The sequence below is a fragment of the Cyclopterus lumpus genome, chromosome 22, assembly GCF_009769545.1.
Source record: "Cyclopterus lumpus isolate fCycLum1 chromosome 22, fCycLum1.pri, whole genome shotgun sequence".
Lineage (NCBI taxonomy): Eukaryota > Metazoa > Chordata > Actinopteri > Perciformes > Cyclopteridae > Cyclopterus > Cyclopterus lumpus.
In genome coordinates, this window is record NC_046987.1 from 23640803 (window position 1) to 23668647 (window position 27845).

The following is a 27845-nucleotide window of genomic DNA, read 5'->3' on the forward strand; positions in this document are numbered from 1 at the left end:
GCCCCCTGGTGCTCGGCGGTCTCCCAGGCTGCTGGGGGATTTCCTGGGCGGAAGCAGCGGAGGGGGTTTCCAGTGTGATCAGACCAGAACTCCCCTCTGGATCTCTGAATTGGATCCCAGTGAATTCTCCCTCCCGACACTCAGGACCGACATAACCCAGAACCTGAACCCGGACCATGAGGCGTCTGCCTGAGGCCTGGAGGCTCCGAGGCAGCGGCAGGTTGACGGTTTGAATCCCGGAGAGAGTCCGACAACGGCGGAGCTTCTGAGTGGAGCTGTGGCCCGCGGAGGAGATTCATGTGAGTCAGGAGAACCTCCGGAGAACCTCCGGAGAACCTCAGGAGAACCTCAGGAGAACCCGACATGTTAGCTGTTTGTGTTAGCTCAACAGATGCTGCAGCTAGCTGTGTGTGTGTGTGTGTGTGTGTGTGTGTGTGTGTGTGTGTGTGTGTGTGTGTGTGTGTGTGTGTGTGTGTGTGTGTGTGTGTGTGTGTGTGTGTGTGTGTGTGTGTGTGTGTGTGTGTGTGTGTGTGTGTGTGTGTGTGTGTGTGTGTGTGTGTGTGTGTGTGTGTGTGTGTGTGTGTGTGTGTGTGTGTGTGTGTGTGTGTGTGTGTGTGTGTACTAAAATGATCGGTGTTTACATGACAGATCAGAACCACTATACACAATTAATAAATACATTTAAATACTTATAAAGACATTGAAAGTAATTTGAAGACATTTAAATAAGTATAAGATCAAATAAGATATTCTTTAAGTAGTCCTGCAGTGGGGAATTACAGCATCAAAGGGTAAAGTGCACACAAGACACATAAGATCAAAACTAGTGATATACATAATAAACAGTAATAATAATGAAGACATTTCAAGATGTATAAAGTTTAAAACGTATAATGACATTTAATGACGTTTGAAGACATTTAAAGACGTTTGAAGACGTATAATGACATTTAAAAATGTATAAAGACATTTAATGTCGTTAGAAAACGTATAATGACATTTAAAAATGTATAAAGACATTTAAAGACGTATAAAGACATTTAAAACGTATTAAGACATTTAAAGACGTTTGAAGACATTTAAAGATGTTTGAAGATGTATAAAGACATTCAAAAATGTATAAAGACATTTAAAGACGTTTAAAGACGTTTGAAGACATTTCAAGACGTTGAAGATGTTTGAAGACATTTAAAGACGTTTCAAGTCGTTTCAAGACGTATAAAGACATTTCAAAATTTCTCAAGACATTTAAAGACGAATAGATAGATATAAAGATCGGTGTAAAGACGTTTGAAGAAATTTAAAGATATTTGAAGATGTATAAAGACGTTTGGAGACATTTCCCCCCTCTCTTTAAAAAATCCATTCACACAATATTATTTTGACAAAATATCTCAGTCCACAATAGAACTGAGAACCCTAAAACACACCAGACCAGCAGGCGGTGATGAAGGCCACATAAACCATGCGTCAAATACCACAGAAGAAGAAAATAGCTCGAAACGCAGCAGCCACACAGTTCTGGTATCTATATCTATAATGATGTCACACACAGGAAGTGATATGTGTGTGTGTTTGTTTGTGTTAATAATTATGTCAGTGGAAAAGCCATAAGCTCCCTTCCAAAACTGAAGTGTGTGTGTGTGTGTGTTTCTCATAGACTACATCAACCATGACGTCAGAGCAAGTTATTATTCTATCTTTATTTAAAAGGGACCGTGTACAGTTAAAACATAAATGTCACCATTTGATGCACTGTACCAGATTGTAGCTACAGCTAATTTGCATCTGTAGTCCCTTGAGAGACATAACAAACATAAAACAATAGCAGACAGTACAGGATAAGACACAATACAACAGTATATGTGATAAGAAGAACACACAATACACACAATGCAAAGCTACAGTACAGCACATTAACGGTAAGTAATACAAACTATTAAAAGTAAGTAATAAAAACCATTAAAAGTAAGAAATACAAACTATAATAATTGTGCTCAATGAGTACAGCGCTGACAAGCTTTCAACTGATTTTTCAGTTTAGGGTTAGTAAGTGCTGATAGAGCTGCAGCTCTAATAATAATAATACATTTTATTTGTATTGCACTTTATATTTAACAATCTCAAAGTGCTACAGAGCAGAAAAATAAAACAAGAACATTTTTAAAATAAATGTAAATATTAAAACATCATGATTAACTGTATCAAAAGCTTTACGCAGATCCAAGAATACAGCAACAACTACTCCTCCTTTGTCGAGCCTTGAATTTGCTCTATTAAGTGCAAGATAGCAGTTTCTGTGGAATGATTAGTTCTAAAGCCAAACTGCATACGATGTAGTCCAAAAGTGCTCGTGTTAAGGAAAGTTGTCAGTTGACAACTTTCTCTGCAATCTTTGACAGTACTGGCAATAAGCTTATCGGTCTATAATTACTGGCTTCAAGGCGGTCTCCAGATTTAAAAACAGGTGTAACAATGGCACCTTTCCAGTCATCAGGGAACCAGCTGTGTTTAATGGACACATTAATTAAATGAGCAATGGGGGGAGTTAAAGTGTCCTTGAGAGATTTCACAAACATGGTGTCAAATTGCAAAGCATCTCTACATTTGGAGCTTATGATTTTGTTAATTTGTGCCTCGTTGGTCTGTACCAGCTCGAAGATCTGACCTGTAGCATCTGTTGGAACAATTTCCAACTTTTCCTAGCTCGTATACAGACTCCAGAAAATAATTAATAAAAACAGAAGCAACAGCAAGATGATCATTAATGAACTGTACTTTAAGTTTAAAATCTCCTAAAGAATGTGGGTCCCTCCTTGTAAGATATTTTTCCAAATCAGTTTGCTGTTGCCTTTTGCCTCATTCAGTTTATTGAGATAAAAATGGGATTTAGCTAATCTTAGCTCATGGGTAAATGTGTTCCTTAAACCTTTATAAATCAGCATGTCAGTGTCTCTTCTAGTTTTCATTGCCTTCCTTAGTGCAGCATCTCTAGTCTTCATCAGCTTCCAAAGATTTTCATTGAACCAGGGTAGATTGTTTTCTTTTTTTGATTTTATCCGATCCCTCACATTAAAGAGTTAATACTATGAGTAAAGTTATTACAGCCTTAGCCTAAATCGTGAGAGGATAGTACATTGTCCCAGCACAAGTTATTAATTTCACAAGTTGTTAAATTGGGATTATATCACACAAATCTACCCAGAATGCATTGTAATGGATGCAACAAGCCTATTAACTCCACCCTCTCCCACACTCAGGTCATGTCAGCGGGGAGGAGTGCTGACGGGAGGGAGGTGCAGATTCCCCTCCAGCAGGTGGCGCCCTCCCTGACCACGCCTCTCTCAGTGGCTCCACCCATCATCCCGCCCTCTCACCGTCAAGTCAATCCCTGGCCTCCCAACGACTCCACCACTTCACAAGGTAAACACTTCAGACACCCACATGTCTGAAGACAGCTGGCCTCTAACCTGCACTGTTAATTGGCTGAGAGTTGTATTCATTAATTGGCTACAGAACCAATCAGCAGCCTCCTCAGCTAAGTGTGTCAGACAGATTCCTCTAATTTCCACGAGATACTGTAGTGATCAAACTGTTGAATCTGAATGAGAAGTCTGAACAGGTGTGTCTCTGTGTTCAGGTGTCCCTGCAGGTTTTTTGCCTCTTCACGGAGGATTCAGAGATCACTTTGTATTAACTCCAGAAGCCAAATACTGCTGCGAAACCTGCAGACTGGTCTTGTGTCAAGCCCGCCAGACCGAGTGTGGACACCGCTTTTGTCAGAGCTGCATCAACGACATCCTCAGGTAAGGGAGGGAGTGTGTTTATGTTATGGAGCATCTGCACCTGCACAGGTGACCACACTCTGTACAGTGTTTACTGTAGGGTCACCTGTACAAATCAGTAAATACTGCCCGAGTACCCGCTGCCACTAGCAGGTAAAGTATGTGTAGCAGCTGTCCTACAACTACACCTCATTGACCCCACCAATATGGTTTCAGCAGGCCAATCTACTTGAACCGCCTCCCTCTCCTCCGTCACCGTGGTCCTTGACCTGCAAGTTCCATTTGACTCTTGAGAACCAACATATCCTTCCTTGCACCCTGAAAGGACAGTTTTCACCCTGAAAGCACCCTGAAAGGACTGTTTGCAACCTGAAAGGACTCTTTGCACTCTTAAAGGACTGGACTATTTGCACCCTGAAAGAAGTTGCACCCTGAAAGGACTATTTGGACCCTGAAAGTTGCACCTTGAAAGGACTGTTTTCACCCTGAAAGCATCCTGAAAGGACAGTTTGCTTTCCAAAACATCTTTGATCTTGGACGTTTAATGTGTGGGGTCAAGCAATGGTTATGACAACAACAACAACAACAACAACAACAACAAAAAACACATCTTTTATCACAGGTGTTGGGGCATTTCACATTTTAGAGAGAGGCAGCACAATTAGGAGGCAGAAGCGCTATACTGCACAGGAGACTTGTGAGCTCATTTTTAACTATATCGTGGAAAATAATGACCAGGAGGACAATTCTGAACATCATGAGGAGGTGGAATCAACTGATGAGGAGGATTCAGGGTCCGAAGAGAAGGAAAATCATGATGAGGTAATGGATCCAACATACAGACCATATGCTTCCTCTGAAGAATTCCCCACATCACCCGCTGCACAAATAGAAGAAGGGTATGAAGTGAGGGTCCATGACGAACATGAGGAAGAATCTGAAGCTGAAATTGAAGAAGTGTCAGAAGTGGAGGACTGCACTTATGATGAAGTGGAAGAATCAACAAGAATTGGAGAAAGAGGACCCAGCTGCGATAGAAGAATATTTCCAGTCAAAGGATGATACATGGATGTGGTCTTCCATCCCTCCCAGTGAGGGAGAGAACAGAGAGAGACAAGCCACCATGGTCCAACCGCATATTCAAGGTCTCATATTGATGATATAAAGTCCTTTTGACCCATTTCTGCCCATGCCTACTGACGAGGTAGTGCTGTACATGACGAACAAGGAGGGGGACATTTGGAGCAAGATGGATTCAATGGACTTGCAGGCATACGTGGGTTTGTTGATTCTTGCTGGCGTGTACCAATCCAGTAAAGAAGCTACAGCTAGTTTATGGCATGCCCAGTGCTACCATGACACTCGAGATGTTTCATAAAATCTCAAGAGTAATTTGATTTGATGATAAAGACACAAGAGAAGATCGCCGTGCACGAGACAAACGTTTGGGACAAGTGTGTCTCTCCTGTCGTGGATGTATGATCGAGGCACTGATGTGACTCTGGATGAGTTCCTGGTCCCCTTCAGAGGTCGCTGTCCATTCAAACATCCCGAGAAAACCAGGGAAATATGGGATGTAAATATGGGCAGCATGCTATGGGTCCAGCTATGCATGGAACATGTAAGTATAGTCTGGCAAACTGCTGCTAGTCAGACAAACATCAGGGCATGCGAGTTGTCCTCGACATGACAAGGTCTTCAGGGGAAAATGATCACCTGTGACAACTTCTTTACTTCACATGCCCTCGGCCTGCAGCTGCTGAAAAGAAAGCTGTACATGGTGGGACCAGTGTGGAGGAATGAGCCTGAGCTCCCCCCTGCACTGGGGTCAAAAACGGACAGGGCTCGGTTCTCATCCAAGTTTGCTCTGGTGTCATATCACGCCAAAAACAGAGAAATGTTCTTCTGATGATTGCCAGATTGGTTATGGGGATCCAGCAGTTCTGCTCCAGCTCTACCTCTGCAGCAGCTCCCCCTCGCCCAGCTGGCCCTTCTGGCCCTTCTGGCCCATCTCCAAAAAGGAGTAGGTGCCAATTCTGCCCTCACCAGAGTGATCTCAAAACATAAAAGATCTGCCAAAACTGCAATACATATATATGCAAAGATCACGCCATTAATAATAAATAATCCATCCATCCATTTTCAATACCGCTTATCCTCATTAGGGTCGCGGGGCGCTGGAGCCTATCCCAGCTGACATAGGGCGAAGGCAGGGGACACCCTGGACAGGCCGCCAGTCCATCGAGGGCACATGTAGGGACATACAACCATTCACTCTCACATTCACACCTATGGGACATTTAGAGATCAATTAACCTGCAGCATGTCTTTGGACTGTGGGAGGAAGCCGGAGAGCCCGGAGAGAACCCACGCTGCCACGGGGAGAACATGCAAACTCCACACAGAAGGACCGCTCCGACCGGGAATTGAACCCGCAGCCCTCTTGCTGTGAGGCGACAGTGCTAGCCACTACACCACCGTGCAGCCTGATAATAAATAAAAAAAAAAAAAAAAGCCAGTAGATAGTATAAAAAAAGAAGAAAATAGCGATAGAGATAAATAGAGATTTAACACAGTCAAAAACGCCTTCCTGAATAAAAAAGTTTTTAGGCCGGTCTTAAAGAGTCCAGGTCTGGGTTGCCCTCACGTGGTCAGGGAGACTGTCCCATAAGCAAAAGGCCGGTCACCGATGGTACCTGGAGCAATCACTAGGGGGCAGCCTTGGGTCCTGGTGCGGAGCTTGGTGTTGGGGATCCAGAGGAGCGAGCTGTCTGTGGATCTGGAATGCGTGTAGAGGTTTGGGGAGTAGGTTTGCGGAGTAAACGCATCGCTCTCTCTCTTCCGGTAAGCGTACTGCATCACCTCAGGTTGCCAGCTTAGCAGCTCGCGATGTTTTCCTCCTCTCCCCCTCCCCCTCCATCTTGCTCAGAGTTCTCTGGTCTGATGAAACAAAGATTGAACTCTTTGGCCTGAATGCCAAGCGTTATGTTTGGAGGAAACCAGGCACTGCTCATCACCTGGCCAATACCATCCCTACAGTGAAGCGTGGTGGTGGCAGCATCATGCTGTGGGGATGTTTTTCAGCGGGAGGAACTGGGAGACTAGTCAGGTTTGAGGGAAAGATGAATGCAGCAATGTACAGAGACATCCTGGATGAAAACATGCTCCAGAGCGCTCTGGACCTCAGACTGGGGCGACGGTTCATCTTCCAACAGGACAACGACCCGAAGCACACAGCCAAGATAACAAAGGACTCTGTGAATGTCCTTGAGTGGCCCAGCCAGAGCCCTGACTTGAACCCCATTGAACATCTCTGGAGAGATCTGAAAATGGCTGTGCACCGACGCTGGCCATGGCTATGGCTCTACCTTCCCTTTTCAAGGTATAGTCGAAAAAGATGTGTTTTTAGTTTGCGACGGAAGATGTAGAGACTTTCTGCTGTCCTGATGTCAATGGGGAGCTCGTTCCACCAATGAGGAGCCAGCACAGCAAACAGTCGTGACTTTGTTAAGTGTTTAGCTCGAAGTGAAGGAGCTACAAGCAGATTGGCAGAAGCCGAGCAAAGTGAACGAGCTGGGGTGTGAGGTTAGACCATGTCCTGGGTGTGAGGTTAGACCATGTCCTGGATGTGAGGTTAGACCATGTCCTGGGTGTGAGGTTAGACCATGTCCTGGATGTGAGGTTAGACCATGTCCTTTGTGTGAGGTTAGACCATGTCCTGGGTGTGAGGTTAGACCATGTCCTGGATGTGAGGTTAGACCATGTCCTGGGTGTGAGGTTAGACCATGTCCTGGGTGTGAGGTTAGACCATGTCCTGGGTGTGAGGTTAGACCATGTCCTTTGTGTGAGGTTAGACCATGTCCTGGGTGTGAGGTTAGACCGTGTCCTGGATGTGAGGTTAGACCATGTCCTGGGTGTGAGGTTAGACCATGTCCTGGGTGTGAGGTTAGACCATGTCCTGGATGTGAGGTTAGACCATGTCCTGGATGTGAGGTTAGACCATGTCCTGGGTGTGAGGTTAGACCGTGTCCTGGATGTGAGGTTAGACCATGTCCTGGATGAAGGTTAGACCATGTCCTGGATGTGAGGTTAGACCATGTCCTGGGTGTGAGGTTAGACCATGTCCTGGATGTAGACCGGACCCGATCTGTTCGCAGCACGGTACGCAAGTACCAATGTTTTGAAGCGGATGCTGCGGCCACCGGTAACCAGTGAAGGTCGCGGAGGAGCGGAGGATTGTGGGTAGATTTCGGGAGGTTGAAGACCAGTCGAGCAGCTGCATTCTGGATGAGCTGTAGAGGTCGAATGGCATTAGCAGGTAGACCTGCCAGGAGGGAGTTACAGTAGTCTAGCCGTGAGATGACCAGAGCCTGGACCAGAACCTGGACCAGGACCTGGACCATAGCCTGGACCAGAACCTGTGCCGCCTTCTGAGTGAAAAGAGGTCGTATTCTCCTGATGTTGTACAGCATGTACACACCGAGGTTCCTGGCAGTCGGGGGCGGGGCCAACACTGAGTTGTTGAAGTTAATAGTCAGGTCGTGGGTGGGAGAGCCTTTTCCTGGAAGGAGGAGAAGTTCAGTCTTGTCCGGGTTAATTTTCAGGTGGTGAGCAGACATCCACTGAGAGATGTCAATCAGACATCCACTGAGAGATGTCAGTCAGACATCCACTGAGAGATGTCAGTCAGACATCCACTGAGAGATGTCAGTCAGACATCCACTGAGAGATGTCAGTCAGACATCCACTGAGAGATGTCAGTCAGACATCCACTGAGAGATGTCAATCAGACATCCACTGAGAGATGTCAGTCAGACATCCACTGAGAGATGTCAGTCAGACATCCACTGAGAGATGTCAATCAGACATCCACTGAGAGATGTCAGTCAGACATCCACTGAGAGATGTCAGTCAGACATCCACTGAGAGATGTCAGTCAGACATCCACTGAGAGATGTCAATCAGACATCCACTGAGAGATGTCGGTCAGACATCCACTGAGAGATGTCAGTCAGACATCCACTGAGAGATGTCAGTCAGACAGGCAGAGATTTGTGCTGCTACCTGTGTTTCAGATTGGGGAAACGAGAGGATCAGTTGGGTGTCGTCAGCATAGCTGTGGTAGGTGAAGCCATGCGAGCGAATGACAGAGAGAGAGAGTTGGTGTATTAACCTCTCTTCAGAATAAAAGTAACATCTCAGGTTTCAATCGGCATATTCTAAACAATAAAACATTCATTCTCATGCATCATACAGGTAATTGTTACATTTGTCATCAACAAACAGTTACAATAATAAAACAGTGATAATTTCTTATGCTTTATAATACATTCCTCCAGAGTATTCCTCATAATATCCCTAATTAATGATCATATCTTTCTTTATGTATTCATTTAAAACATAAACTTTCTTATTTACATGTGCAAGATTTTCGCCATTTCCTTTCCGATGCTCGCATAGTGGATCTCTTGGCGCGCACTGGTTAGGACAGCCACGGAGCCGGAGAGGACTTGAGGACCTTTAGAGTCATAAGAGGACTTGAGGACCTTTAGAGTCGTAAGAGGACTTGAGGACCTTTAGAGTCATAAGAGGACTTGAGGACCTTTAGAGTCGTAAGAGAAGACTTGAGGACCTTTAGAGTCATAAGAGGACTTGAGGACCTTTGGAGTCGTAAGAGGACAGAGAGAATCAAGAGAGGAAGACAGCGTAGAGAGGAGAGTGTCAGTGGCGAAGTTAGGCTGCATGAGTGAGAAGGAATCGGTTGAAGGGAGGGCTGACAGAACAGAGGAGGCCAGAGAGGAGGGTGAGAGGGTGAGAGGGTGAGAGAGGGTGAGAGGGAGAGAGGGTGAGAGGGTGAGAGAGGGTGAGAGGGAGAGAGGGTGAGAGGGTGTGGATGTTGCGACGGACAGGTGCAGAGTCCGTTGTGGGAGGGTTGTCAGTTCCAAAGAGTGGGAGAGAGTACGAGATGAAGAAGTGGTCAGAGACATGAAGTGGAGTTACAGTGAGGTTAGATGTGGAGCAGTTTCTGGTGAAAATATAGTCAAGGTGGTAGCCAGCCTTGTGAGTAGGAGGGGAAGGACTGAGAGAGAGAGCAAAGGAAGACAGTAAGAGTAGCAGGTCACATGACTTCTCTGTCTGGATGTTAAAGTCACCCAGAAGGATGAGCGGGGGGGCGTTTTCTCCACAAGGTTCTGTGCTTGGACCAATTTTATTTACCTTATATATGCTTCCTTTGGGCAACATTATCAGGAAACACCCCATAAACCTTCATTGTTATGCAGACGATACTCAATTATATCTATGGATCAAACCAGAGGAGACCAACCAGCTCGCTAAAATTCAAGAATGTCTTAAAGACATAAAAACATTTGATGACCTGCAACTTCCTGATGTTAAACTCAGACAAAACTGAAGTTATTTTACTGGCCCTGAACACCTCAGAGATCAATTATCTGGTGATGTGGTTTCTGTAGATGGCATTGCCCTGGCATCCAACACCACTGTAAAGAATCTCTAGTTATCTTTGACCGAGACTTGTCCTTTAACTCCCACGTTAAGCAAATCTCAAGGATTGCATTTTTTCATCTACGTAACATTGAAAAAATCAGGCACATCTTGTCTCAAAAAGATGCAGAAAAGCTGGTTCACGTTTGTTACTTCCAGACTAGATTACTGCAACTCCTTATTATCAGGCTGCTCTAATAAGTCTCTTAAGTCCCTCCAGTTGATCCAGAATGCTGCAGCTCGTGTACTCACAAAAACTAAGAAAAGAGATCACATGACTCCTGTATTAGCTGCTCTGCACTGGCTCCCTGTAAAATCAAGAATCACATTTAAAATTCTTCTCCTCACCTACAAAGCCTTGATTGGTGATACACTGTAGCGATCTGTAATCCCTACCTCACGACCTATCCTCCCGACACCCCCCCGTGACACACACCCGTCCCTGTCACAGACGCACCTCCGTCGGCAACCAATCCACGCTGTGCACCTGTCCGAAAAGAGTGACAAAAGTGGAAATGCGGGGCGGTGCAAAAAGGGAAAAAGAGCAGTGGTGTACGGAGCTTCCGGTCGGACTGAGGTTTTACGTCCGTCAGCTTGTTTTCGAGGATTATAAAGTGTGCGCTACCGGGAGATCCGAGAGTTGTCAGGACATCCGGAGCATATTCGGACATCGCCGAAGGAGACGCTTCTTTAAAGAAAACACGGACTGGATTACCAGGACTGGACTCACCTGACTGACCGACACTCTGTGACAAGCAGTGAGAGAACCTTTTGCTTTGGTTTCGGGATGTTGTGTTTCACCGTTTGGGAATTGGACTGAACTGAACTGAACCAACTGCACGAGATTCTCTACATCTGACAGGGTTAAAGTGGGCCGGAGTTTGGAGATGTTTTTGAGATGATACAAGGAGGTTTTGCACAGGTATTTTATCTGGTCCTTAAAGGTCAGGTGAGGGTCAAACCTAACTCCCAGATTAGTGACTGTGGAGGAGAGGGGTATCACCTGACCGTCGAAGGTGAGATGAGTTATGGAGGATGACTGAACCTGGTGTGGAGTGCCAACAAGGAAGGCTTCAGTTTTGCTACTGTTTAACTGGAGAACGTTGTTGCTCATCCACGCCTTTATCGCCCCAAGACAGGTGGTGAAACATGACATGGCTGCAGAGGGGCTTGTGGCAGTTTTGATGTAAAGGCTGATGCGCCCCGTCCCCCTTCTTCTCTACCTCCTTCTGTTTCATGGATTGGAGTTCCATTCATACATTGTCATATTCATGTAATGTGTTTATGTAACTCTGTAACTCTGTTCATCTGGTCACATGACATCTATTCATCTGTCCATCCGGGGAGAGGGATCCTCCTCTGTTGCTCTCCTGAAGGTTTCTTCCCTTTTTTCCCTGCGAAAGGTTATTTTTGGGGAGTTTTTCCTGATCCGATGTGAGGTCAAAGGTCAGGGATGTCATATGTGTACAGATTGTAAAGCCCTCTGAGGCAAATTTGTAATTTGTGATATTGGGCTATACAAAATAAACTGAATTGAATTGAAATTGTGCCGAGTATTGGGTAGTCTCGCGATGACTCCGAGGTTTGTTTTGTTTCCTGATTCCACGTTGAAACCGCGGTGCGAGCCTCTATGGTGAGGTCTGTTTTTCACTCTTGACGGCGGGCTATAGACCGTTTGATGGAACCATTAAACTGTGGAGCGGTGTATGAAATCATTGCCAGCACCGATGTCAAAAACAGAACACAAAACAAGCCGCGCAGTCTGGCAATGACCACAGGCCGGCCAACCCCAGCTCCAGCCGGTGCAGATGCCAACCGTTCAAAAAACACACCAATAGTCATCACAGAACTCCAGTAGAGCAGCCAGGCTCTCAGTTTCACTGATGGATACCAAGTCCGCCGTATTCCTATTGTATTAACATAGGAGGTAGGCTCTCAAATTAATAAAGACCGTATTCCAACTCACGGGGCAACCACCATACATAAAAAACAAAAACAAGGTTGAATAAAATAGGTATAAAAAGTCCCATAAATCACACAAGCGGTAACACCGTATCAAGAGGAGCCAGCGTGCCCTCTTCCCACTCCACACCTGTTGGCACAGCTTCCCAATGAGTCAGCTCTCACTAGGTGGGAACTTGATGAATGATGGACATTTCTAATTGGGCACATTTAGACACATTTTGAACATTCAAAGGCTTTGGAAAAGAATATTGACATGTTGTATATGTCAGGTAATGAGTTGACTAAAAAGTTGAAACACAGAGGTGGGTGATCATTTATACTTTATGCTTTATAAATAGTCAACCCAGACAGGGTCATTTTTGACCCGGGAGGTGTGATTATTTGCTGCCATAAAGAAAAACGGCATCCTCATTCAACTTTGAGATATACCAATCTGTGATGATCTAGCAACACAGAATACTCTGATGGTTAACTATTGTCAGAATACGGCATTATTGTATTTATTTTTACTCAAAAACAAGGTAAAGGTTCATGTAAAGGAGGTCTTATTGGCCTTACATTTTAAAATGGAAGAAAGAAATGGTGTGAATGTGTTTGAATTAAGTTGTTATTAAGGGTATAATAGAATTGGGTGAAGTATCCACTTCATATTCTTTAATTAATAGTCAAACCAGACGGGGTCAATTTTGATCCAGGAGGACTCAAAAAACGGGTATACTCTTCAGACTTCACTACTCTGGTTCTGGTCTTCAGGCAGTACCTGCTCAAACCCTCCACTCCACCCTGACAACAGCACATTTCCTACTGTACGCGTACAGTACATGTTTGTGTAGAGTACTTGTATGGTACGTGTGTAGTACATGTACTATACACGTACTATACGTGTAGCACTGACCATGCTTCTCAATTGTTTGTTTGAAGTGATACACTCCCAGATTTAATTATATCAAGCTCTTGTCCCTTCGTGATTTTAATGCAATTATTGTAAATTGTTTGGGACAAAAGGATCCAATGAATGTTGTGTCACGTGACAGGTGGAGGGTGCAGTGCATGCTCTGACCAGCAGGCTGTCACTTTTTCTCTCTTCAGTTGAATCAGTAACTTAATGTCCTCTCTCTTCCTATAGTCATCCAAACCCGGTATGTCCAGCTGACATGGAGCCTCTGTTCAAAGACAAGGTGGGCAGTCAATTTAATTAATTAATCATCAGCATTTATGAATTGATTATTGATCAGTTACTGAAGCTCTTATGTTTATGTCTCAGATCTTTAGAGACGTTTGCTGCCATCGTGAGATCATGGCACTGAAAGTTTACTGTCGCAGTGAAGCTAACGGCTGTCAGGAGCAGATGAGTCTGCAGCAGATACCTGTGAGAACAACATGTTTACTCACTGTCAAATGGCAAAAGAGAATCTTGCGCTGTGATTGGCTGTAAAGTGTGCTATATACATTCTATAAGTGTACCTCAAACATCGTTAACTACAGTTTAACCACTGACTAGAAACAATACAGGACCCCGAGGTGTCCACGTGAATCTGTTGACCAGGTTTGATCATTTTAAGACTCAGTCTTTCTGTCTGTCTCTCACTTGTCTGTCTGTAGGACCACCTGAATGTGTGTCCGTTCTTCGAGGTTCCTTGTCCGTTGGGTAAATGTAAAGAGCGAATGATGAGGAAAGAGATTCCCGACCACCTGAGCTGGAAATGTAAACACAGAGAGAGCAGCTGCGAGTTCTGCATGACCAAGATGCCCCTAACCGACCTGCAGGTATCTCATGCAATCACTGCCGACCAATCTGTAGGCCGACTAGCTCCAGTTCTGGGAGGTCTGGGGACTAACTGTACAGGTCTGGGGACTAGCTACAGAGGTCTGGGGACTAGCTACCTCTGCAGCTGGGGACTAGTTTCAGAGGTCTGGGGACTAACTGTAGAGGTCTGGGGACTAACTGTAGATGGGGACTAACTGTAGAGGTCTGGGGACTAGCTACAGAGGTCTGGGGACTAGCTACCTCTGCAGCTGGGGACTAGTTTCAGAGGTCTGGGGACTAGCTATAGAGGTCTGGGGACTAACTGTAGCGGTCTGAGGACTAGCTTTAGATGTCTGGGGACTAGCTACAGAGGTCTAGTGACTAGCTTTAGAGGTTTTGGGGACTAGCTACAGAGGTATGGGGACTAAATATAGAGGTCTGTGTACTAGTTGCAGAGGTCTGGGGACTAGCTACAGAGGTCTGGGTACTAGTTGCAGAGGTCTGGGGACTGGCTATAGAGGTCTGGGGATGAGCGTTAGAGATCTGGGGACTAGCTACAGGGAAATAGCTACAGAGGTATGGGGACTAGCTACAGAGGTCTGGGTACTAGTTGCAGAGGTCTGGGGACTGGCTATAGAGGTCTGGGGACTAGCGCTAGAGGTCTGGAGACTAGCGCTAGAAGTCTAGGGACTAGCGCTAGAGGTCTGGGGACTAGTTACAGAGGTCTGGGGACGGAGTAGCACTACTACAATCTCATACTTGGCCTATGCAGCCAATCAATTCAAGCAAGAGGCGGGCTTCACTACTTTACCATTGATTTCCTCTTTTGATGTAGGTAAATGTGGAGTGGCTAGTTAGCTGTTGGGAGAGAGAGATTTTCTGTCAATCACATTTGATCACCTGCACGCTGCCTCGCTCCACAGGCTTAGTCTTCTACCAAGGAGCTTTTTTTGAAGCGGCAGGACCTTTAGCGATGCTTTTTGGAGTGATCAGCCCCCAAGTGGGTATATGCAAATAATAGAATAGCTTGAGCAGTCTGGTAAGTTCACTTATGTCTTATAACAATATTATTATAATATGGGTATATTGTCCAGCCCTAGACAGCATCCTCATTCTCAGCCAAGTAGTGCTCCTGGGTGCTCCTGTGATTCTGATTTCTCAAGTTTTTGTTATGTTGATGAACATTCTTAGGTTTCTGTCTGGTTTTAGAAACACAAAGAGACGGTGTGTCCAGCGTTCCCAGTGTCGTGTCCAAACCACTGCTCCTTTTCCTCCCTTCCCCGGAGTGAGGTAGTGATCCAGTTTGTCTTTTTCCGCCCAGTCAGACTGGTTCAGTAGACTTCTGTTAGCAGCACCATAGCAGCACCTAGTAGTGATGACCCTGATGGATTGGTTTTGTATTTCAGCTGTCGAGCCACCAGAATGACTGTCCCAAAGCTCAGGTGAGCTGTCAGTTCCACCGCTACGGCTGCACCTTCAAGGTAACTCATCCTCTTCCTCTACTTCTTCTTCTGTATTTGCTTCTCAGTGCAAATGTTTATGTGTTGACTGTATGTACTGTGCATCTTTGTATTTCAGGGTTTGAACCAGGACATGAGGCAACATGAGTCCACCTTGGCAGCTGAACACCTGAGAATGATGGCCAACAGAAACTCCAGCTTAGAGAACAAGGTAATCATAGCAACCAGACTGAGGCAACATGGCAGAGGGTTCGGTGCGTGACTGATCTTTATGTGTGCATTTCCAGGTCGAGGATATTAAAGGTGAGCTGTTGGAGAGGTATAAGGTGCTTCCTGCTCTCAGCAGTCGACTGTCTGAACTGGAGAACCAGAGCGACGAGCTGAGAGAGAAGAACCGACAGATGGAGCAGAAACTGGCCACCATGCAGGTAATGCTTTGACCTAATTCTACTAAGGCAAGACAATATATTTATGGAACACATTTCATATATAACGTAAAAGACCAAAGTGGGTTTAAGTCACTAAGTATTAAAATGGAACTCTGGCAGTTGAATTCGGAAAAAAGTTGTAGTTGTCTGTATGCTTTGTTTGTAGACCGAATGACTGTGACTGTAGTTCGTTATGCTTGATATGAGCACACAGATCAAACCTTTTGAGATCCATCCTGTTCAGGATTGCGGTAGGCTGGAGATGATGTTTGATTAATATTTACATCTCAGTCTAAGCTAGAACCCAACTCTCTGGTCTGACTTAGTTTTTACAGATAACGAGTGAAAATGTGCAATGAGACAGTGGGGTGTACATTACTCTATGTTGTACATCATAGACAGTCTGACCCTAAGCCTTGTCTAGCAGAAGCATCTGTAAATGAAGGTGTATACGCTTTAAATGTAGGTGCAAACAATAAACACTGTGAAGGCAGAGCTTATGGGGATTGAAACTGTGACACAACTTGAACTAAAGACTGCAGGTGAAGCCTCAGCACCATAGCTGCACTTTCTTTCTGGCAGTCTAACTGACCAATCCCTCCTCTGAACCTGGACAGACAATCATTTCTCTCTTCCTGTAGAAACTAATGAGCTCTCACTCAGAGAAGCTACTGGAGGTGGAGCTGGAGCTTCGTTCCCTTCGTGTGCTCAGAGATGAGGTTGAGAACCTGAGGGGAACGCTGGAGAACGTCCGGACGAGACTCAACACTCTAGAACAAGGGGGACGGAGCGGGACTGGATCCACAACTCACACTCTGGGTCAGAACACACACTGGGGATGGGATTGGGGACCATTTGCAAAGGTCTGGGGACTTGCTCTAGAAGTCTGGTGACTAGTTGCAGAGGTCTGGGGAAAGGTTTCAGAGGCCATAGGACTAATTCAAAGGTCTGGGGTTTGGTTTCAGAAGTCTGAGACTATTTGCAAAGGTCTGGGGACTAGTGGCAAAGGTCTGGGACTGAAACACAGTTAATCAATAACTCTAATAAGGAATATTCACATCTTTGCAGCATCCCTGGAGAATCAGCTGAAGCGACATGATGAGATGCTGAGTGTCCATGAAATCCGATTAGCCGACATGGACCTGCGTTTCCAGGTGCTAGAGACGGCAAGTTATAATGGGACCCTGATCTGGAAGATCCGCGACTACAAGAGAAGGAAACAGGAAGCGGTGGGGGCGAAGACACTGTCGCTGTACTCACAGCCATTTTACACCGGATACTTTGGGTACAAGATGTGCGCCCGTGTCTACCTGAACGGCGACGGCATGGGCAAGGGGACGCACCTGTCTCTGTTCTTCGTGGTGATGAGAGGCGAGTACGATGCCCTGCTGCCCTGGCCTTTCAAACAGAAGGTACTGACTACTTACGTCCCGATTTACTGAAGGAGTATAAGACACTTTAACAAGGTGTTGTATAAGTGAAGCAATCTGTATTTTAAATCTTTAGATTCAATCAAGTTAAGCTATGTTGTTCTGAGGCTAAAACAATGCTGACAGACCCATTTGTCTCTCGGTTTGTCTGTCTCTTTGTTGATAATCTGTTAGGTGACTTTGATGCTGATGGACCAGGGTCCGTCGAGGAAACACTTGGGGGATGCCTTTAAGCCTGATCCAAATAGTAGCAGCTTCAGACGTCCTGCAGCAGAGATGAACATTGCTTCTGGCTGTCCTCTGTTTGTTTCTCAGACCGTCCTGGAGACTGGCAGCTACATCAAAGACGACACCATCTTCATCAAGGTGATGATATACAACTCTGGGTCAGGCCACTAGTTGCCCAGGTCTGGGGAGTAGTTGCAGAGGTCTGGGGACTAGTTGCAGAGGTCTGGGGACTAGCTACAGTGGTCTGGTGAGTAGCTACAGTGGTCTGGGGACTATCTACAGAGGTCTGGGACTCGCTATCTCTGCAGCTGGGGACTAGTTTCAGAGGTCTGAGGACTAGTTTCAGAGGTCTGGGGACTAGTTTCAGAGGTCTGGGGACTAGTTATGGAGGTCTGTGGACTAGTTGCAGAGGTCTGGGGACTATCTACAGAGGTCTGGGACTAGCTACCTCTGCAGCTGGGGACTAGTTTCAGAGGTCTGAGGACTAGTTTCAGAGGTCTGGGGACTAGTTTCAGAGGTCTGGGGACTAGTTATGGAGGTCTGTGGACTAGTTGCAGAGGTCTGGGGACTAGCTACAGGGGTCTGGGACTATCTACAGTGGTCTGGGGACTAGCTACCTCTGCAGCTGGGGACTAGTTTCAGAGGTCTGAGGACTAGTTTCAGAGGTCTGGGGACTAGTTTCAGAGGTCTGGGGACTAGTTATGGAGGTCTGTGGACTAGTTGCAGAGGTCTGGGGACTAGCTACAGGGGTCTGGGACTATCTACAGTGGTCTGGGGACTAGCTACAGAGGTCTGGGGACTAGCTGCAGAGGTCTGGGGACTAACCGTTGAGTTGCTGGGACTTGTTGTGGAAGTGTTTGGTATTCATATTGATCAATATCTGTCTTGATTGATTTGCCAGGTTACAGTAGATACCTCTGACCTTCCTGACCCGTGATGTTACAAACCCACTGACCGCGTTGGTCTGAGATCTGCTCACCTGTCTACGCAGAGGAAAGGATGATTGGAAGGATCTGTGACAATGAAGTAGGTGCGTCTATCTGAGAGCGACGACGACGACAGAAGAGAAGAAACAGACAGGAAGCAGCCAATCAGAGTGAACTTTACAGAGACTGGAGGGTGGGGCTTCTTCAGATTGGCTGATGGGCTAAAGAAGTGTGTGTGTGTGTGTGTGTGTGTGTGTGTGTGTGTGTGTGTGTGTGTGTGTGTGTGTGTGTGTGTGTGTGTGTGTGTGTGTGTGTGTGTGTGTGTGTGTGTGTGTGTGTGTGTGTGTGTGTGTGTGTGTGTGTGTGTGTGTGTGTGTGTGTGTGTGTGTGTGTGTGTGTGTGTGTGTGTGTGTGTGTGTGAGTGTGAGAGAGATCAATGTTGCCATGACATCACCATGGTGTTATTACTCAGAGCCAACATGGCCGCCACAACGAGAACTTTGTTGCTGCTCATTACTGATGCCGTGCATCAAGTTTTACTTCCTGTTTATTACCTGTTTACCAAGGCATGCTGGGAAAGCCATTGCAGTCACAGAGTAGCTCAGCAGACCAGCAGGATCCAGTACAAAAACCTTTACATTCAAATGTAACCAGTGCAAACCATTTACATGTAACCAGTAAGACCAGGAGAGTCCCAAAGGACAGAGTAAGACCAGTGTAGACCCAGTACAAACCAATGAAGACCTGTAAGTGTGAGTAGGACCTGAATGAACCCAAAGTATGAAAATTAATCTAAACGAGAAAAGACACGTTCCAAAAGTGTCTGTATAACGATTCATTGTTCCCAGTATAAATTACCACTATGTCTTAGTATAAGTTCCAATAATACAAGGTCCCAGTATAAGTTCCCAGTATGTCTGAGTTCCTCTGTGGCCCTGTGGAGTTTTTCATTGTCAGAATGTGTCCGACTCATTTGATTTGCACAGTTTGAATGTTTGTTAAAAGTGTCAAAATAAAAAAATTAAAAACACAGAATCTGTTTTATTTTATTAGAGATTTAAATGAACTTCTTATTGATTTATTTATTGTGATTCTTGTTTTGGCTGAATTGACTGTTTGTCAGCTTTGAAAGGAACAAAATGAAGGTGAATAATAAATGATCTCCACAACCACAGAACAAACAACATAAAAGCCTTTTATTGAAACATTAAAGCTTCTTAAAGTATAAATGGATTGATTTGAGATAAACAGTTTCTATTCATTTTAAAACAACATATCTCCTAAATATGAAAAGCACAAGTATTTTCTATTTGAATCCAGCACCGATGGGAACAGTCAGAACATGTAGGAGGAGAACATCCAACCCTGTGACCACAGAGACCTGTTGGATGTGGGTTAGGCTTAACCCTGTGAGAACAATTCAATTCAGTTTATTTTGTATAGCCCAATATCACAAATTACAAATTTGCCTCAGAGGGCTTTACAATCTGTACACATACGACATCCCTGACCTTTGACCTCACATCGGATCAGGAAAAACTCTCCAAAAATAACCTTTCACAGGGAAAAAAGGGAAGAAACCTTCAGGAGAGCAACAGAGGAGGATCCCTCTCCCCGGATGGACAGATGAATAGATGTCATGTGACCAGATGAACAGAGTTACAGAGTTACATAAACACATTACATGAATATGACAATGTATGAATGGAACTCCAATCCATGAAACAGAAGGAGGTAGAGAGGAGGGGGGCGGGGCATCAGCAGGGCCAATGGGAGGCCGGCTCACCAGCATCAGACACCTCCAGGTCCAATGGACCCTATGAGACGTGAAGTCACAACGACTCCAGGGAGGAAGCAGAGTTAATAAGGTGCAATGGAGAGATGTAAATTCATCCATAAGGAGAGAGAGAAGAGGAGATAGGTGCTCAGTGTATCCTAAAACATCCCCCAGCAGCCTATAAGCCTATAGCAGCATATCAAGGGGCTGGACCAGGGCAAACCTGATTCAGCCCTAACTATAAGCACTATTAAAGAGGAAAGTCTTAAGTCTATTCTTGAATGAGGTGACTGTGTCTGCCTCCTGGACTGAAAGTGGGAGCTGGTTCCATAAAAGAGGAGCTTGATAACTGAAGGCTCTGACTCTAGGAACCACAAGTAGCCCCACATTTAGTGAGCGCAGCTCTCTAGTGGGGCAATATGGTACTACAAGCTCCTTAAGATATGATGGTGCATCACCAATCAAGGCTTTGTAGGTGAGGAGAAGAATTTAAAATGTGATTCTTGATTTTACAGGGAGCCAGTGCAGAGCAGCTAATACAGGAGTCATGTGATCTCTTTTCTTAGTTTTTGTGAGTACACGAGCTGCAGCATTCTGGATCAACTGGAGGGACTTAAGAGACTTATTAGAGCAGCCTGATAATAAGGAGTTGCAGTAATCTAGTCTGGAAGTAACAAACGTGTGAACCAGCTTTTCTACATCTTTTTGAGACAAGATGTGCCTGATTTTTTAAATGTTACGTAGATGAAAAAATGCAATCCTTGAGATTTGCTTAACGTGGGAGTTAAAGGACAAGTCTCGGTCAAAGATAACTAGAGATTCTTTACAGTGGTGTTGGATGCCAGGGCAATGCCATCTACAGAAACCACATCACCAGATAATTGATCTCTGAGGTGTTCAGGGCCAGTAAAATAACTTCAGTTTTGTCTGAGTTTAACATCAGGAAGTTGCAGGTCATCAAATGTTTTTATGTCTTTAAGACATTCTTGAATTTTAGCGAGCTGGTTGGTCTCCTCTGGTTTGATCGATAGATATAATTGAGTATCATCTGCATAGCAATGAAAGTTTATGTAGTGTTTCCTGATAATATTGCCCAAAGGAAGCATATATAAGGTAAATAAAATTGGTCCAAGCACAGAACCTTGTGGAACTCCGTGATAACGTTGGTGGTCATTGAGGCTTCATCGTTTACAAATACAAACTGAGATCGATCTGATAAATAGGATTTAAACCAACTTAGTGCGGTACCTGAAATGCCAATCGACTGATCCAGTCTCTGTAATAGGATGTCATGATCAATGGTGTCGAACGCAGCACTAAGGTCTAATAATACCAGTACGGAGATGAGTCCTTTATCAGCACTAAGGTCTAACAAGACCAGTACGGAGATGAGTCCTTTATCAGCACTAAGGTCTAACAAGACCTGTACAGAGATGAGTCCTTTATCAGCACTAAGGTCTAATAATACCAGTACGGAGATGAGTCCTTTATCAGCACTAAGGTCTAACAAGACCAGTACAGAGATGAGTCCTTTATCTGATGCAATTAGGAGGTCATTAGTAATTTTCACCAGTGCTGTCTCTGTGCTGTGGTGTTTTCTAAATCCTGACTGAAACTCCTCAAATAAACTATTCTGATGTAGAAAGTCACACAACTGATTTGCGACTACTTTCTCAAGGATCTTAGAGAGGAAGGGAAGGTTAGAGATCGGTCTGTAGTTAGCCAACACCTCTGAATTAAGAGTGGTCTTCTTCAGGAGAGGTTTAATTACAGCTACTTTGAAGGAATGTGGTACATGGCCTGTTAGCAAAGACACATTAACAATATCCAGCAGAGAGGTGCCAATTAAAGGAAACACGTCTTTAAGCAGCCTTGTTGGGATGCGGTCTAAGAGACAGGTAGACGGTTTAGAAGTAGAAACCGTTGAGGACAATTGGTCAAGGTTAATGGGAGAAAAGCTATCCAAATATACACCAGGGCATACAGCCGTTTCCAAGGCCATTCCTCTTGATGACAGATCGGCAGTAGTTGAGGGCAAGAGATCATCAATCTTGACTCTAATAGTTCAAATCTTTTCATTGAAGAAGTTCATGAAGTCATTACTACTGAGGTCTATAGGAATACACGGCTCCACAGAGCTGTGACTCTCTGTCAGCCTGGCTACAGTGCTAAAGAGAACCCTGGGGTTGTTCTTATTTTTCTCTATTACTGATGAGTAATAGGCTGCTCTGGCATTACGGAGAGCCTTTTTATATGTTTTAAGACTATCTCGCCAAACTAAGCGTGATTCTTCCAGATTGGTGGAACGCCATATGGTTTAAAGCTTTGGTGAAGTTTGCTTTAGGTCGCGGGTCTGAGGGTTCTACCAGGGAGCAAACCTCCTTTGCCTCACTGTCTTCTTCTTCAGTGGGGCTATCGAGTCTAGTGTCATTCTCAGTGAGCCTGTAGCACTATCGACAATATGATCAATCTGGGACGGACTAAAGTTAGCACAGGAGTCCTCTGTCACATTGAGATGTGGTATTGAATCAAATGCAGAAGGAATCACTTCTTTAAATTTAACTACAGCACTGTCAGTTAGACATCTGGTGTAGAAACTTTTGACTAACGGTGTATACTCCGGGAGTATAAACTCAAAAGTTATGAGGTAATGGTCTGACAGAAGAGGGTTCTGTGGGAAGACCTCCAAATGCTCAATGTCAATGCCATATGTAAGAACAAGGTGGAGGGTGTGGCCAAAGCAGTGAGTGGGTTTCTGTACTCTGACAGAAGCCAATCGAGTCCAACAATGAGATAAATGCAGTACTAAGGCAATCATTATCAATATGCACATGAATATTAAAATCTCCTACAATAATAACCTTATCAGGTTTAAGGACTAAACTTGATAAAAACTCTGAAAATTCAGACATAAATTCTGAATATGGACCTGGTGGCCGGTACAGTATAACAAATAGGATTGGTTGGAAAAAAATGTGCAAAAAACTGTTTTCACTTTGTCATTATGGGTTGTTGTGTGTAGAATGTTGAGCAAAATAATGAATTTAATCCATTTTGGATAAATGTGGAAAAAGTGAAGCGCTGTGAATACTTTCCGGATGCACTGTATAAATTCTGAATATGGACCTGGTGGCCGGTACAGTATAACAAATAGGATTGGCTGTAATGTTTTACAGGTTGGATGTGAAAGACTAAGAACAAGGCTTTCAAATGAGTTGTAGTTTAGTTTAGGTTTAGGATTCATTAATATAACATTAATTAGTATTAATATGACTTGGAGGAGTTGATTCATTTAGGCTGACATATTCTTCATGGCTCAGCCAGGTTTCAGTAAGACACAATAAATCAATGTGATTGTCTGATATTAAATCATTTACTAATACAGCTTTAGATGACAGAGATCTAATATTTAGGAGTCCACATTTAATTATCCTGTTTTGTTGCACTGTGGCAGTAGTGATGTTAACCTTTATGAGGTTATTTTGTATGACTCCTCTTCTGGTTACTTTTGATTTAATTAATTTAAGTGGCCGTGGGACAGACACAGTCTCTATAGAGTTAAGGTTAAGGGTGGGTAACTGCTCGAAAGGAAGTGCAGAGAAGGGTGGAAGACTACAACTCTGCTTCTGCTTCCTGATCTGAACTCTGGGTCATGGATTAAGTCCGTTAATCAACTTGGCCATGTTTGTAGAAATGAGACGCGCTCCATCCCAAGTGGGATGAATGCCGTCTGGACTCATCAGATCAGGCTTTCCCCAGAAAGTCCTCCAGTTATCTATGTAGCCCACATTGTTTGCTGGGCACCACCTGGACAACCAGCGGTTGAACGACGACATGCGGCTATACATGTCATCATTGATCAGATTGGGGAGAGGGCCAGAGAAAACTACGGTGTCCGACATTGTCTTGGCATAAGTACACACCGATTCCACATTAATTTTAGTGACCTCCGACCGCCGCAGTCGGGAGTCATTACCGCCGGCGTGTATAATAATCTTACTGTAACCACGCTCATCTTTAGCCAGCAGTTTTAAACAAGATTCAATGTCGCCCGCTCTGGCCCCCGGGATGCATATGACTTTGGTCCCTGGCTTCCCTATCTTCACGTTTCTGACTATGGAGCTACCTATAACCAGAGTGGGTTTCTCAGCGGGTGCGTCGCTGAGTGGGGAAAACTGGTTTGAAACGTGAAGAGGTTGGCGGTGCTCAGTGGGCTTCTGTTTAGACTTAAAACCCCTTCGAACAGTCACCCAGCCATCCGGCTGCTCGGGGGCTGCCGGGGGACAGCTAACAGAGGCTAATGCTAAAGGCTCCGCACCGGCTATGGGGGGAGGCGGGCTAGCTAACGTAACTGTCTGAGCTTCGATGGTGCGGAGCCGTGCATCTAACCCACTTAGAACTGCCTCCAACCAGCAAATGAACTACACTTGTTGCATGTACCGTTATCATTAAGGGAGGCAGAGGAATAGCTAAACATGAGACACTCTGAGCAAGAGGGAGGGGGAGAGGGAGAAGACAACATCGCAAGCTGCTAAGCTGGCAACCGGAAGTGATGCAATACGTTTACCGGAAAAGAGAGAGAGCGATGCGTTCAGGAACTGTCAGAACAGAGACCTGTTGGATGTGGGTTAGGTGTCAGGGTTAACCCTGTGTGAACAGAGACCTGTTGGATGTGGGTTAGGTGTCAGGGTTAACCCTGTGTGAACAGAGACCTGTTGGATGTGGGTTAGGTGTCAGGGTTAACCCTGTGTGAACAGAGACCTGTTGGATGTGGGTTAGGGGTCAGGGTTAACCCTGTGTGAACAGAGACCTGTTGGATGTGGGTTAGGTGTCAGGGTTAACCCTGTGTGAACAGAGACCTGTTGGATGTGGGTTAGGGGTCAGGGTTAACCCTGTGTGAACAGAGACCTGTTGGATGTCGGTTAGGTGTTAGGGTTAACCCTGTGTGAACAGAGACCTGTTGGATGTGGGTTAGGTGTTAGGGTTAACCCTGTGTGAACAGAGACCTGTTGGATGTGGGTTAGGGGTCAGGGTTAACCCTGTGTGAACAGAGACCTGTTGGATGTGGGTTAGGTGTCAGGGTTAACCCTGTGTGAACAGAGACCTGTTGGATGTGGGTTAGGGGTCAGGGTTAACCCTGTGTGAACAGAGACCTGTTGGATGTGGGTTAGGGGTCAGGGTTAACCCTGTGTGAACAGAGACCTGTTGGATGTGGGTTAGGTGTCAGGGTTAACCCTGTGTGAACAGAGACCTGTTGGATGTGGGTTAGGGATCAGGGTTAACCCTGTGTGAACAGAGACCTGTTGGATGTGGGTTAGGGGTCAGGGTTAACCCTGTGTGAACAGAGACCTGTTGGATGTGGGTTAGGGGTCAGGGTTAACCCTGTGTGAACAGAGACCTGTTGGATGTGGGTTAGGGGTCAGGGTTAACCCTGTGTGAACAGAGACCTGTTGGATGTGGGTTAGGTGTTAGGGTTAACCCTGTGTGAACAGAGACCTGTTGGATGTGGGTTAGGTGTTAGGGTTAACCCTGTGTGAACAGAGACCTGTTGGATGTGGGTTAGGTGTTAGGGTTAACCCTGTGTGAACAGAGACCTGTTGGATGTGGGTTAGGTGTCAGGGTTAACCCTGTGTGAACAGAGACCTGTTGGATGTGGGTTAGGGGTCAGGGTTAACCCTGTGTGAACAGAGACCTGTTGGATGTGGGTTAGGGGTCAGGGTTAACCCTGTGTGAACAGAGACCTGTTGGATGTGGGTTAGGGGTCAGGGTTAACCCTGTGTGAACAGAGACCTGTTGGATGTGGGTTAGGTGTTAGGGTTAACCCTGTGTGAACAGAGACCTGTTGGATGTGGGTTAGGTGTTAGGGTTAACCCTGTGTGAACAGAGACCTGTTGGATGTGGGTTAGGGGTCAGGGTTAACCCTGTGTGAACAGAGACCTGTTGGATGTGGGTTAGGGGTCAGGGGTAAGAGTTAACCCGAACCCCTGACCCCTAACCCCAGAAAACGAGCAGCTAAGTGTTTCATATAAAAAGAAAGGATGCAGCTAAATGTACATTTCTACATAAATATATATTTATAAATACCTATGAATGAATCCGAACGAGATTTGTAAATGATGATGATGATGTCATCTACTTTACAGGAGAGAATCAGCTCATCCAGTTTGAACAAGAATGAATACCAAATAAAACCTGAGGGTGGCAGTAATGCAACCGGGTAGACGCTAACTGCCTTAAACTTCAAAGAAGAAGAAGACGAAGTAGAAAAAGAAGTAGAAGAAGAAGAAGAATCAGGAAGTAAAAGAAGAGCAGTAGTGATCCGAAGTTCTTCAAACTTTCCCAGAAAGATTTACTAAACATCCGGAAACAACAGGGCTTCCCACCGGAACAGAGACGGAACTGTTGGGCGGAAACCGGTGAGTTTACCGGCGGGTTCGTTCCGGATGAGCTGCTTCTCTCCTGTAAAGAGAGCAGCTCATGGTCTGTTCAGCTTGAAAGAAAGCCACCGGCAGTCACATTGTACATGGTATATTACTTATGGTATATTACTTATGGTATATTACTTATGTTATGTTACTTGCTGCTTCTCTCCTGTAAAGAGAGCAGCTCATGGTCTGTTCAGCTGCCTTTAAAGAAGCCGCCGGAAGTCACCGAAACCTCGAATAACAACCGAGGAGCACTTCAGAGGCTCTTACTTATGGTATATTACTTATGGTATATTACGTTTAGCACTTTGTAGTTTGGCTTTCTTGAAGAAGCGTTTCTTTTTTGATTGTTGTTGTTAGTCTGTTCTCTTGGTTGAATGTATTGAAAGTCGCTTTGGATAAAAGTGTCAGCTAAATGACATGTAATGTAGAAACAGTGACTTCCTGTTAGACCTGTCGGTTACTTGTAGTTTACAGACCTCGTTCAGATTTATTCATGTATTTGTAAATATATATGTATATAGAAATGTGTGTGTAGCTGCATCCTTTGTTTTTTGAAACACTTCAACCACACAATATACGTCTTTAGATTAAACCTGAGACTAATAACAATCAAGCGTTAAGTATTACAACTACACAGAAAAACGTGGTGTCAAATCTGAGAGCCAATCAGCTCTCTGATGGGGCGACAGGCAGACGTTTCCCATCATGCACTGGGTCATGCAGTCTGGCCTAGCTCTTGTGAGGTCATTGTTGACCATGTGTGCATGATGTCAGAGCAAGTTGGGATTATATCGGACACAAACCTACCCAGAATGCATTGTGATGGATTCTGATCACCTAATGAGAGGAAAACAATGTACTTTTGTGACGATGGTCCTAAAATACACTAAATGAAAAGAATGGAGTACCATTAATGAAGAAGTGGCCGTAGTGATTCTCTATGTTGAATGTGTTTCGTTCACTTCAGTGATACGTGTTTATCTCTTGGTAACCACAACCTAGCATAACAATGAGTTGTATTGTTATCAGTGTAGAATCACATGTTGTGTCGTTGTGTAACTTTAAGCACTTGTTGTTGTTGTTGTTGTTGTGTATCTACTCGTTGTGGTTCCACTTTTACCAGTGAGGCCTTTATGTTATATTATATTGGTGCTCATGTTTAGTTAA

The 27845-nt window shown here is 44.9% G+C and overlaps 2 protein-coding genes across 19 annotated transcripts in view; both read left to right on the forward strand.

Moving 5' to 3' along the window:
- Positions 1–19505, forward strand: traf3 (TNF receptor-associated factor 3). 6 transcript variants are annotated; one of them, XM_034562957.1, is made up of 14 exons: positions 1–299; positions 3261–3423; positions 3641–3806; positions 13381–13432; positions 13519–13623; positions 13857–14021; positions 15211–15291; positions 15408–15482; positions 15580–15672; positions 15749–15889; positions 16531–16708; positions 16958–17301; positions 17494–17685; positions 18449–19505. In XM_034562957.1, exons 2-14 carry the CDS (start codon positions 3264–3266, stop codon positions 18482–18484), a joined length of 1788 nt encoding a protein of 595 aa, XP_034418848.1. In that variant the 5' UTR covers positions 1–299; positions 3261–3263; the 3' UTR covers positions 18485–19505. The 6 variants fall into 6 exon arrangements, with proteins under 6 accessions (XP_034418848.1, XP_034418849.1, XP_034418850.1 ...); XM_034562958.1 differs by lacking the exon at positions 13519–13623 and having other exon boundaries at positions 20–299; positions 18449–18765; XM_034562959.1 differs by lacking the exon at positions 18449–19505 and having other exon boundaries at positions 20–299; positions 16958–17260; positions 17494–17670.
- Positions 19506–26514: 7009 nt separating this feature from the next.
- Positions 26515–27845, forward strand: part of mipol1 (mirror-image polydactyly 1) — a 75098-nt gene continuing 73767 nt past the window's right edge. For all 13 annotated transcript variants that reach the window (XM_034562753.1, XM_034562754.1, XM_034562752.1 and 10 more), the window contains exon 1: positions 26515–26666. The gene's annotated coding sequence lies outside the window, so the exon portion shown is untranslated. The remainder of the gene's footprint in view (positions 26667–27845) is intronic.